The following is an 11,344-nucleotide window of genomic DNA, read 5'->3' as shown; positions in this document are numbered from 1 at the left end:
CTGATGCCTCCGGATCTGTCTGCTGCCCCTCCCGGGGTCCCTGGATTCCTGCCTCCCCTGCACAGGCAGGGGCTGTCCCGAGGGCCACCCAAGCCTGCCCTGGGGGGAGCAGGAGTACCTTGGCGGGCGAGGCTCACCAGCACCGGAGGTGCTCACAGGCAGCCTTGGGGACTCCCGGCTTGCGCCTCATGTGCACCCCTGAAGGCCTGGGTGTCTGGGCAGGGCAGAGGCTTGGGCCAGACCATGCCGTGGTCAGCAGGCCAGTCCCCACGCATACAGGACAGCACCCGTGCCCGGCTGCTCCCTGTGTGACATCTGCTTTCACGGGCATGGTGGGGGCTGTCTGAATCTCTCAGCTCTATAGGCAGGAGCAGATGGAGCAAGGGGGTGCACAGGAGAGAAGTGGCATGGTAGCTGTCCTCCCACTCAGTCCCCTCCTGCCCGCTCTGGGGGCCCCGACCCCGTCCCACGGGTGACAGGTGGCGTGGTGGCTGTCCTCCCACTCGGTCCCCTCCTGCCCACTCCTGGGGGGCGCCGACCCGGTCCCACGGGTGGCAGGTGGCATGGTGGCTGTCCTGCTCCTACTCGGTCCTCTCCTGCCCGCTCTGGGGGGCACCGTCCTGTCCCACGGGTGGCAGGCCTGCTGAGTGCTCCCTGGCTGCAGTTTGCACAGCTTTCCCCACCCCCCGCCCCATGGAGGCTGCAGAGTAGAGGGGTTGCGGAGGCTGGCGCTTCAGCAGGTGTAAGAGGCCTGTCACAGGCCAGCCTATCGAATGTGAAAGCAATTAAAGCCACCAGCAGTGTTCGCTCCGGGCGGGCCTCGGGCAGCGGGGCAGCTGCCACAACACATCTCACGGGCGCCTAGCTCCATCGCGGCTGCGCCGGCCGCACTGGGCTTGTCCCGTGGGGCAGGGGTGCGTCCACCTGGAGTGGGCAAAGAGCCGGCCCTGTCACCCCCCGGGCGTCCCAGCAGCCTGGACCCATGTCCTTACCTGGAAGCCTCCGGAAGCAAGATGTGAGAATTGTGGATTCCCAGGATCCTTGTGGTGCCAGGCCAGGCAGGGGTCTCCACTGGGGGTGGGGGCTGTGTGCCCACCCCCTCCCCTTGAACCCTAGCCTGCAGGAGAGGAGGCTCTAGCAGAGAGACGGGAATGGAACGGGGGAAGGTGTCCCCAGCCCCAAAGGGCACACAGTACCCGAGAAGGAGTTGGGGGATCCCCATAGTCCAGAGCCTTCGTTGTGACTTGGGAGCTTATGGAGGGTCCTGGCAAGGGGTGAGGTGGGGCTTGGCCTGGGTTGGGAGCTGGGCCCCTGGAGAGGCGGCTGGTGGGATGGAGAGAAGATGGGGGACCAGCCAGGCTGGCCAGGGCGAGGACTCACCCACCAAGCCCTTGGCCATGACCAGAGGGACCCAGATCCCAGTGCTACCAAAATGGGGCACAGGCCCAAGGCCAGGGGCCGTCCCCCGCTGTGCTGGGGGCCCCAGCTCCCCCTCTCAGCCTGCTCGGTCTCCCACCTTCTGGTTCCTGGGCCCTCCTCCCCGTCTTGGCCCACTGGCCTGGCCTCTCGTTCGGGCTGCCTCACTGCCCACTCAGCCTCGGCGGCCTTCTCCAGGCGGGCGGTGCTGTGTTCTCACTTGTGAGGCGTCCCTGTCAGAAGCACTTAGTGTACAAATTAGCCGCGGCCTCCTCCCGGCTGTGGGCGCCAGGCTGACAGGGCCAAGGCTCCCGGCGCTCTCCCGCCTGCCCCGGGCACCCACACAGCCCGCGTGCACCCCTGGCCATCCGCCCACCACCGAGCGGCAGGGCTGTTCCTTGCCTGCCCGCCAACCAGGGCTCCTCTTGGGGCCCCCGACCCCGACCTGGCCAGGGGCTGACCACACGCCAGGGCCAAGCGCTCAGCCAGATAGCGGGGGGCCAGAGCTCAAGGCCCGGCGCTTGGGTCTACCCCAGAGTCTCGGGCCCGATGTCAAGAGAGCCGTGGGGGGACCTGGAGCTGGCACGACGGCTGGGCGACCCCCCTGCCCCGCCCGCTGGCTGGCCTGCCACTCAGGCAGGGAAAATCGTCTGTGACAGGCCCAGCAAGGCCGGGCCCCCGGGGCCAAGCAGCCGGGCACACAGCTCCTCTCCCAACATATGGCTGCTGTCGGCCCCAGGCGCTGCTCGGCCCACACTGGCTCACAAGCGGGTGGGGGTTCGGGTGGCCTCGGCCCCACATCCCACCCGTCTGGCCACTCCGCTGCCAGAGCTCGCATGCCTCCCGTGGCAGGAAGCTCACTCCCGCTGCACCCAGCTCTCCCCGGTCCCTCCAGGGAGCAGCCTGAGGCACATGGAGAGTCTCCCCACAGACCTCACCCCAGAGCGGCCAAGGGCTGGCTTGTCCGGGACAGAGACGTGGGAAGGGCCATGGGGGCCTCCAGAGGACGGAGCCTGCAGCCGGTTGGGGAGAGCGTGGCAAAGCACACATGGGCAGACCGAGAGTCACCATCGCAGGTCCAGGGAGCTGCTGCCGCAGGGCTTCTCCTGAGGTCCCCTGCTGGGTGCCAGCAGCTTCCCAGCGGGGTCTCCTCCCTTGGGGTGGGCCTGCTCCACCCCACGTCCCTGGGCCTGTTTGGGCCACCGCACAGATTTCCTGAGAATTCCCCAAGCTCTGCATTTGCCTGGCCCTCCCTAGCCCACAGTGGGGACCCACAGGCCTGTGCCCGTCCTTGCCCATTGCTGCTGCCACGGCTTCCCGCACAAGCCGGCCGGGAATCTCCCGTGATCCGCATGGGGCTGGCGGGTCGGCACCCTTGGGCTGGCCTCCGGGTTCCTTGGGTGGGACCCTGCCTCCTTTGGCCCAAGCCCTGGGCCCAGCCCTTTGAGCCAGGACTCCCTGATGCCCTGTCAAAGAGCCAAGAAGGAAGAAGTACACAGGATGCCTCGTGTCCTGGGCACAGGGTCCCCGTGTGGCGCTCATCTCTCCCAGGGGCTCTTCGACCCCTCTAGGCATTTGGCCCGCACTTCCCAGCGCGGGGGGGGGGGGTCCCCAGCCATTGTGCCTGTCCTGGAGAGAGCTGCGCGTGGACACTGAAGAGGTGAGACAGGGCCTCTGTGGGCCTGCTCCCCGGCCCCCACCTTCCCTGCCGCCCCCCCTGCACGGACACAGCAGCCTGAATGGAGGTGACAGGCGAACTGCCGGGTAAGCCAGGCAGAGGAGGTAAATGGCCAAAGTGAGGCTCTGGCAGGGGTCAGAGGGTGGGGTCGGGGATCCCCACCTCACCCTGCACCAGGACCCACTGAAGAGACACTGCTGCCCTAAACCCCGCCGGTGCCTGAAGCACCTGGAAATCAAGTGCCCTCCCATCCCAGTGAGGGGAATGAGGGAGGGGTCTCAGAGCTCGGAGCCACACGTAACCAAGCCCCAGAGCCATGGGTGGCCCTGTCCTGCTTCAGGGGTCCAGACCCACGCTCTTCCCAATGTGTGGAGTGGGTCCCCACTCGGGGTCTTGACTCACCCCACCCCTGCTCTTGAGTGGAAAGATGTCCTAGTGATGATGGAGCAGATGGGCCTTGACGGAGGGCACAGGGGACAAGGGGTTGGCATTGACGTCCCAGCCTTGCCCAGCTGCAGGGGGTGGGGACAGTCACCAGTGCTCCTGGGGGCTGGCCAGACCCTCACTCCCTTGCAAAGGCCATTGGGCTGCCACCATTCAGTTGGGCTCTGGGGCCCACCCCCACGCAGACCCTCTTGGAAGGCCAGAGATGCATAAGGTCACGCCCCTGGTTGCTGAGCCCCTGGAGGTGCCACCACCTCTCCTCTTCCTCAAACTCAGACTCAAAAGGCCATACACAGGGGTGGCCTCCTCCGTGTCCCATCACCTGGAGTCCCAGCTTCCTCCCTCCTCTCTGGGCTCACGCGGGCAGGCGTCCCTGGCTGTCCTCTCTGCACGTGGAAAGGCAGGGTCCCAGCACCCGGGACTCTCTGGCCCATCACCTTCCTTCCCTAAGTGATGGCCACAGCCTCCAGTGAGCCCATCCCCTGGGCTGGCGGCTGCATGACCTCTCAGACTCGGAGGGCTAGGCCGGAGTGGGTAGGGGAGCAAGGAAGTGTCCCTGGGGCCCAGTGGCCAAGGCCTGGGAGCCTGCATCCCACGCCATCTCTGGATGGCCTGTGCCCTTGACCCCCTCTGGTCCTGGCCTGTGACAAGGGACCCAGGCCTGACTGAGCCCATCCAGGGGCCCGTGTGCAGAAGGAACGGGCCTCCTGGCCTCTAACTCTCCACGGGGCTGCTGGCGTGACAGCCACTCAAGCTGTCTCCCAGCCTAGGGCTGCCTGCACGGTCAGCTGGTCAGCTGGGCCAGGCCAGGCGGGCGGAGAGGAGAAGGCTGACACGCTGTGCCACCCAGCCCCCAGCCCTACCCTTCGGACTTGACAAGGAGAAGAAGCGAGTCCCCTCAGGTGGTGTCAGGGAGGGTGGACCTGGGCCAGGACAGAGACACTCCCCCTCCAACCAGCCTCTTTGCCCTGGGCACCCCCAGAACCGCAGGGTCCTGCTTGTGATGCCTGTCACAGGTGACCAGAACCCATGTCGGCACGGTGACCGGTGCTGGCATCTGAGCCGCAGCCTGTCACCCTCCTGCACAGATGGGGAAATGGAGGCCAGGTTCATGGAGCCTGGGGGTGTTGGACTCTGCATCCAGGGCCCTCCTCTGGGCGCCCCACTTGAGATAGGGCGCCCCTCAGAGCCCTAGAGGATACTTCTCCCTTCCCCCCAAACTGAGTGGAGAGTACCCTGGAGCCTGAACCTCGACCCTCAGGGAGGGTGAAGAAGACCCTCATGGGCCTTCCTTAGCCAGGTCTGGGTGAAGGTACCCTCCCCCCAAACAAAGGCAAGACTCTGCCAGAGAGATCGAGTCTGGTCCTGCCCCCGGCATGTCTGTGTTCACGTCTGGAACAGAACTTGCGGGGCAGATGAATTTCTACCAGCATCTAGCTGAGAAGTGGGATCCGGGACCATTAGATTTTGGCAACTTGAGGAGCAACATGGAATGGGCATCCTTGGGGAGGTGGGCTGGAAACAGGTCTGGCCGTGAGGACAGGAGCAGCAGGGGTTTCTAGGGGGGGTCCCGGACACCCGAGGCTGTCCCTGCCCCTGCCCCTCCTCCACCACAGGTCCTCCCAGAGGCAACGAACGCAGGCCCTTTGCAGGACTGGCAGGCAGAGAGGTGGGCCCCTGTCAGCGTGGTGAGGTAGTGTTTCCAGAAAGGGGAACGTGAGTCCACCGTGACCATCCTTTCCTGAGCCTGGAGCCTGGAGCCATCAGCGGGCAGGGCAGGGGCTTAGGGAGTGCAGATCCATTCAGCCTTCTGTTTGGAGACGAGCTTGGCTGGGGAGCGCTGGTGGGGGAAGGAGACTGGCTCCACCCTGGGTGCCCTAGGCTCTGCTGCCGGGCTCCTCCAGCCCTCCTGGGCTCTGTCTCCTGGCCAGGCTGGGCTGCAGCCCTCCCCAGGCTGGCTCTGTGCCCCACAGCTCCCCTGTCCCAGGGCTCAGCCCCCAGGCCTTGGCTCCGGAGGGCTGCTGTCAGGGGCCAGAGCCCTGCCCTGACGGATGAGTGCTGACGGCGCCTCTCCCTGCGCCCTCGGCCACTGACACCCCGTCAAACCGCTGTGGGACCCGGGAGACCTGGCCGCCTCCGTGCACCCCCGCAGCAGCCTGCAGGCAACGGAGGCGGGGACGGTGCAGGGCGCCCCTCATTCGGCCGCACACCTGCGTCTCCACTCCCCGCTGGTCCACAGAGCTCCCCGTCCGTCCCTGCCGGGTGGTGCCACCGGTGTCACCGGCCACCGTTCCAACCAGGACTCGCCAGAGCGGAGGAGAGGGCTGAGCAAGCGTGTCCTGGCGCCCGAGGTGAGTGCGGGCAAGGGGGCGGCTTTGGGCGGGGGAGGGGGGAGCACCGGGGAGACCGCTCCCCGAGCTCGCGAGTCCCCTCCCCCATGAGCCCGGGTCGGAGGTCGCAGCGCCCCCAAGCCCCCGCGCGCCGTAGCGCACGCGCGGCATCCGGCCGCCAACTTCGGTGGGCGCGAGTCGGCGTCGGGGGGACGCGCGCGGTCGGCGGCGGGCGCTCCAGGGACTCGCTGCCGAGTGAGTGAACGCAGACCGCTCGGCGGCCGCTCCCAGCGCAGGGCCTCAGTTTCCCTGCGGGAGTCCGTGTCGCTGCCCCGAGGGCCCGAGCCAGTCCCGTGGGCTCCCGGCTCGCGGCTGGCACCCGGCGGGGCTGGGGCGGGAACTGCCCGCCGCGTCTTGGGGGCCACACGCAGACTTCCCCGGGCGCCGCGGGCTCCTATCGGCCAGCGCGCAGGTAGGGCGGGGGCGGGCGGCGGCGCAAAGTTTGGGGGTCGCGCGGGGTCGGGTTAGGCTCGAAGGGCACGGGGGCGGCGGGACTCCGGGAGTGTCCAGGCCCGGCTGGGGCAGCCCCAACCCCCATGTCCCCCTCACTTCTGCTCAGGAGACTCCCTGGGCGCTACCCTGTTCCTGTAGGAGGGCACCCTCCCTCCAGGGGTGGGGTGTGCTGGGGAGGGGGAAGGAGTTGGGGTCTCCACCTCAGCCAAGGAGAAGCCTGGTCACCCCCTCTCTACCAAGCCCTGTGGGGCTCTGGCCAAGTCTCTGAAGGGCGGGGAGGGGGGGGCGGAGGCGGAGGTGAGCTCCAGTCTCCCTGCTGGCCCATGGTGGCTGCAGGCACAGGGCGCCCTCTCTCCTCTCTGAGGTAGGGCCTCCTTCTCCTGCCTGGACACAGTTCTCTCCTAGGCAGGGAAGGGCTAGCGGGCTCAGGTGTCTGGGCCAGCAGGCTGCCCAAGGACCCTGCACCCAGTCACGCGTAGGGACACGTGTGCAAATGAACGTGCTTTTGTGTATGTGGGGGGTACTTGCTGGTGTCTGGGGGTGTCTTCTTGTGCACAAGCATACTGGGTGGGTGCCAGGCGCCCTCTGGGTCCCCATGGGGTCAGTAGCTGCTAAGATGTTGCCTGAACAAGCCCCCCCCCCGCCCCCCGCACAACGCACACCCAGGTGACTGATATGAAGAGGGAGCACGGGAAGAGCCCACCACTTCCTGAGTCCAGGGGCCTGACTGGGAGGTGGGTTGGGTGGTGGCACCAGGCGGCACAGCTGTGTGGCTCCCAGGGCTGGGTGATCGATGGCCCCAGTGCAGCCGTCTCTGTCTCCCAAGCACACATGCCCATTTGTCATATGTATCTTGGGGAGGGTTCGGGAGACAGGGATGGGGCCCACCTCTGCTCCCACCACCAAGTCCAAGAGGGTCTGCTGCCCCTCAGGGAGCCCCAGGCCCTTTCCCGAGCCCAGCCCCCTGCTCCCAACCCCCACGCCCTTCTCCAAGCCCCATCCCCTAAAAGACATGGACACCTACAAACCAGTCAGTTCTCGTCTGTCTGCTTTCTCCACGGCCCCCCGCCCCCATGCTAGTGGTTACGAGGCTGATCTCCCTTTGAAGGGCTCCTTCAGATGCTCTCTCCACCCCTGGCGGGGGGCACCCGGTGTTGTGGGGCAGCAGACAGGACTGCCCGCTGTGTGCAGAGCCTGAAGGCCAGCAGGGAGGACGGCCTGTGCCCCATGGCTGCGCTGCACCCTACCCCTGCCCTGCTCAACCCACTGGCCAGCGCTGGGTCCTGAGGAACAGGGCAAGTGTGTGTGTATGCACATCTGCAAGCGTGTCTGTTCCCATGTATGTGCCCAGGTGTGTGTGCACGTGCCCGTGCATGTGTCCAGGTGCCTACTTGCCGCCCCGGCTGAGCTCTGAGTCCTTTTGTAGGCACCACTGCCATGTCCACTCTGAGCAGGGTGTGTGTGTGTGTGTGCATGTGTGCCCGAGTGCCTGGGCCCCGTGTGTTTTGGCAGCGGACTCTCTACCGAGTCGGCCCAGCCATGCAGAGGCTGCCCCTCCAGGCACCGGGTAAGGGTTCATCTGGAGCCTTGTAACGCTCGTGTGCACACACCCGAAGCCGGTGTGCACACACTCACCATGTGCCCCACGCAGGCGCACACAGGGGCGGTGGATGGCCCAGGTGGCGGCCCAGATGGAGTGCGGAGTGGCTTCCGAGCGAGTGTGTGGGGTGTGGGGAGAGGAGGGTCTTGGCTGAGCCTGGCTGAGCCTGGCCGCTGCGGGCCGGGCCACTGACCTGCCTGAAGCCACCCAGATGGCTAGGCTGAGCAGGTGGCTGTGCTGTGGGGCCGTGTCCGGACGTCCCCGCCCCCCTGCCTGGCCCCACAGGAGGCTGACCCCCTCCAGTGCCCACCCAGCAGTCTGCGGGAGCAGGGACACATGCACGTACACACGCACACGCACACCGTGCTAGTGAGGCTTGGAGCTGGTCTGGTCTGTGTTCATCTTGGCTTTCCTGCACAGAGGAAGGTTCTGGGAGGGAGGGAGACTGGGAAGGGCTGGTGTCCCCAGGAACCGGCCTTGCCACACCTGGCCTGGAGTCACTCAGCCGGTTGGCACAGATGGAATCAGCCCAGAAGGGGGCCTGCTGGGGGCTGGTGGGCGGGGGCCGGCGTGAGCACCAGCGCAGGGTCCACAGATAAAACACAGGATGCCCCGTTGCCCTGGGTTTCGGAGAAGCAGCAGCTTCAGCAGCCATTCCCAGCGCGCGCTGCGACATACCCCCCTGCAGAAGCACTCGCTGTTCCCCCAAGTCACACTGAACTGGGGTCTTTGGCGCTCATCCGCCTTTGGGGCCCTAGCCTCGAGCGCGCGCGCGAAGGAGGAGGTGGGGGAGGGGGCGCGGGGGAGCGGCGCAGGCCACAGGGTGGTGGTGGCGCACGGAGCTGCGCGCGCGGAGGGCAGTGGGGAGCCGGTCGGGGGTGGCCGCTGACCAAGGCCCCCTGTGCGCAGGTGGCGATGGGGCCCGGGCCCGCCCGCTAGCGGCTGCCATGTCCCGCGAGGCGGGCTCCTGCCGCCTGGGCGCCGGGGCGCGGGCGCGGGCGCGGAAGCCCAAGAAGCCGCACTACATCCCGCGGCCGTGGGGCAAACCCTACAACTACAAGTGCTTCCAGTGCCCGTTCACCTGCCTGGAGAAGTCGCACCTGTACAACCACATGAAGTACAGCCTCTGCAAGGACTCCCTTTCGCTGCTGCTCGACTCTCCAGACTGGGCCTGCCGCCGCGCCCCCGCCGCGGCCCGGCCCCACGCGCCCAGCCCCGTAGGCCCCGCGGGCCCAGCACACCCAGGCCGCCAGCCCCAGCCCCGGGAACCCCGGCTCTCAGACACGCCCCCCACGCCTGACCCGGCCCCTCAGGGCCTCTCCCTGCAACGCCGCGTGGGGGGCCCAAAGCTGGGGGCTGACGGGTCCCACGGGGCCCCCTCCCCTGGGGCCCGGGATGCCCAGAAGGAGGTGGGCCCTGGGGGGCTTCTGGCCGAGGCCTGGAAGCTGGGGCCGGGTGGGGGCCGAAGGGGCATAGCCGTGGTGGACGCGGCTGCAGCTGGCCCTGAGAGCGGGGGTGTCCCCTGCTACCCCCCGCCCACCCCCGGCGAGTTCCCTGAGGCCCAGAGCCTCCATCTGTCCCTGCTAGGTGTCAACTGTCCTCTGGGCCCTGGTCTCTTCTCCTACCTGGGACCCTCCCTGGCCGCCGCAGCCCACATGCCCTTTCTAGCCTCTGCCAGCCCCCTGTTGCCCCCGACCTCTGCTTTCCCCTCCCCACAGGCCCCTGAGCGCCCTGCCCTGGTCCCCCGCTTGTACTACCCATTGCTGCTGGAGCATACGCTGGGGCTGCCGCCCAGCAAGTCTGCCCCTGCCAAGCCCCTAGCCGCCCCAAAGGGGCCCCCTGGGACCCTGGCCCCAGGGCTGCTGAAGGTCCCAGTACCCGGGCTGGGCAGGCCCTGGCCCGGTGGAGCCCCCAGGGACTCAGGGCAGGAGGTGGAGCTGGACCAGGCTGCCCAGAGTGACCCCAAGAGGAAGCCGCCCCTGGGAAGCAGGTTGGAGCCCCAGAAGGGCCCCTCTGGCACAGTGAAGGTCAACGCCCAGAGCAGGTAGGTGTCTGGGCCCCTGGTCACGGGGGTGGGGAGGGGAGGGAGGCAAGCTGGCCTGGGTGGCTGGGCCCCATTCTTCAATCCACAGGGGGAAAACCAAGGCCAGGGAGCCATACTCTACCATTCTGGGATCCCAAGGCCCTCAGGCAGCCTGCAAAGATGTTCCCGGTGGAGGGGGCAGGGACAGGGGACACGGGTGCAGCTTCTTAACTGGCTTCTACCCCCTAGCCTTCGGACAGGCCCCTCCATGATGCTCTGGCCTGAGGACAAGGAGCCAGGCAACACCGAGACCCTGAGCACTGAGGCGCCCCTGCACCAGCAACCCCTGGGCCTGGTGCCAGGCGGCCCCGGGCACGTGGGCGAGGACCTGACCCGGGCCCTCGGGGACTACGCCAGGGTGGAGCAGCGCCTGGGGCAGCTGGTGCCTGCGGGGGGCCTGGCCCCGCAGCCTCTGCGGGAGCAGCTGGGCAAGATTCGCCAGGAGTTGCTCACCATCCACCAGGCCTTGGAGCGGGCTGTGCGGCCCCCAGATGCCCCCCTCGACCTCTCTGTGAAGCGGGCGCCCAACAAGGGGCCCAAGGGGCCTGTGGGGACCTGGCCGCAGCTGGAGCTGGGCCCCACGCTGGCCCGGGAAACCCCTGAGCCCCCGCGCATGCTGGGCCCCACAATAGCTGAGTCTTTCTCTAGCCACACCACAAAATGTGAGGCTGACTCCAGCGTCCCACCCCCAGGCCTGCCCCTTCAGGCCCCAGAGGACCCTGTCATTCCTGGCAGCAGCTGGGGGGCCCGTGGTGGCCCTGGGGGCTCCTGGCCCCCTGAGGCTGTCCCCAGCCTCCAGAGCCCCCCTGGTGCAGAGGTGTGACCACAGCGTCTGCTGCTTCCTCTGTTTTTAGCAGACAGGGCCCCTCCACCCCGTGTCCGACGCCCGGCTCCCCACCTGCCCCAGCCCCCCCAGAGCCTGTCCAGCATGCCCATGGACTGACGTCTGGGCCGCAGCCCTGGCTTGGGTCTTTGGGGCCCCAAGGGACAGCAGAGAGTCATAGCTCCTTATCGATCACTGTTGTGAGTGTTTGAATAGAAACCATCTTCACATACCGGTCTGGGTCTCCTTCTTCCCCTGCCGTTCCGGCATCAGCCCCGGGATGTTCCCCGCCAAGGAAATGTCCCTGGTCTCAGCATCTGAGTGGGCAGCATCCCGGCCCAGCCTGCTGGGTATCCACCGCTGGGCCCTCCTGGGTAGGGGAATAGAATTGGGGGCCTTCTTTCAAGGGGGTTGAGCCAGGAGAGGCGGGGGGTGGGCAGGTGTGTCTGGTCTGGGA

General features: G+C 67.5%; 1 protein-coding gene across 2 annotated transcripts; it reads left to right on the top strand.

The window, feature by feature from the left end:
- Positions 1-4,936: 4,936 nt before the first annotated feature.
- PRR35 (proline rich 35) lies at positions 4,937-11,119 on the top strand. 2 transcript variants are annotated; one of them, XM_082713690.1, is made up of 3 exons: positions 4,937-5,889; positions 8,891-10,025; positions 10,254-11,119. In XM_082713690.1, exons 2-3 carry the CDS (start codon positions 8,929-8,931, stop codon positions 10,885-10,887), a joined length of 1,731 nt encoding a protein of 576 aa, XP_082569816.1. In that variant the 5' UTR covers positions 4,937-5,889; positions 8,891-8,928; the 3' UTR covers positions 10,888-11,119. The 2 variants fall into 2 exon arrangements, with proteins under 2 accessions (XP_082569816.1, XP_082569817.1); XM_082713691.1 differs by lacking the exon at positions 4,937-5,889 and adding an exon at positions 6,049-6,340.
- Positions 11,120-11,344: the final 225 nt, after the last annotated feature.

Source organism: Mustela nivalis (genome assembly GCF_964662115.1).
Source record: "Mustela nivalis genome assembly, chromosome: 19".
Lineage (NCBI taxonomy): Eukaryota > Metazoa > Chordata > Mammalia > Carnivora > Mustelidae > Mustela > Mustela nivalis.
The sequence above is the reverse complement of the archived record's forward strand: the minus strand, read 5'-3'. Positions and strand labels throughout refer to the sequence as shown.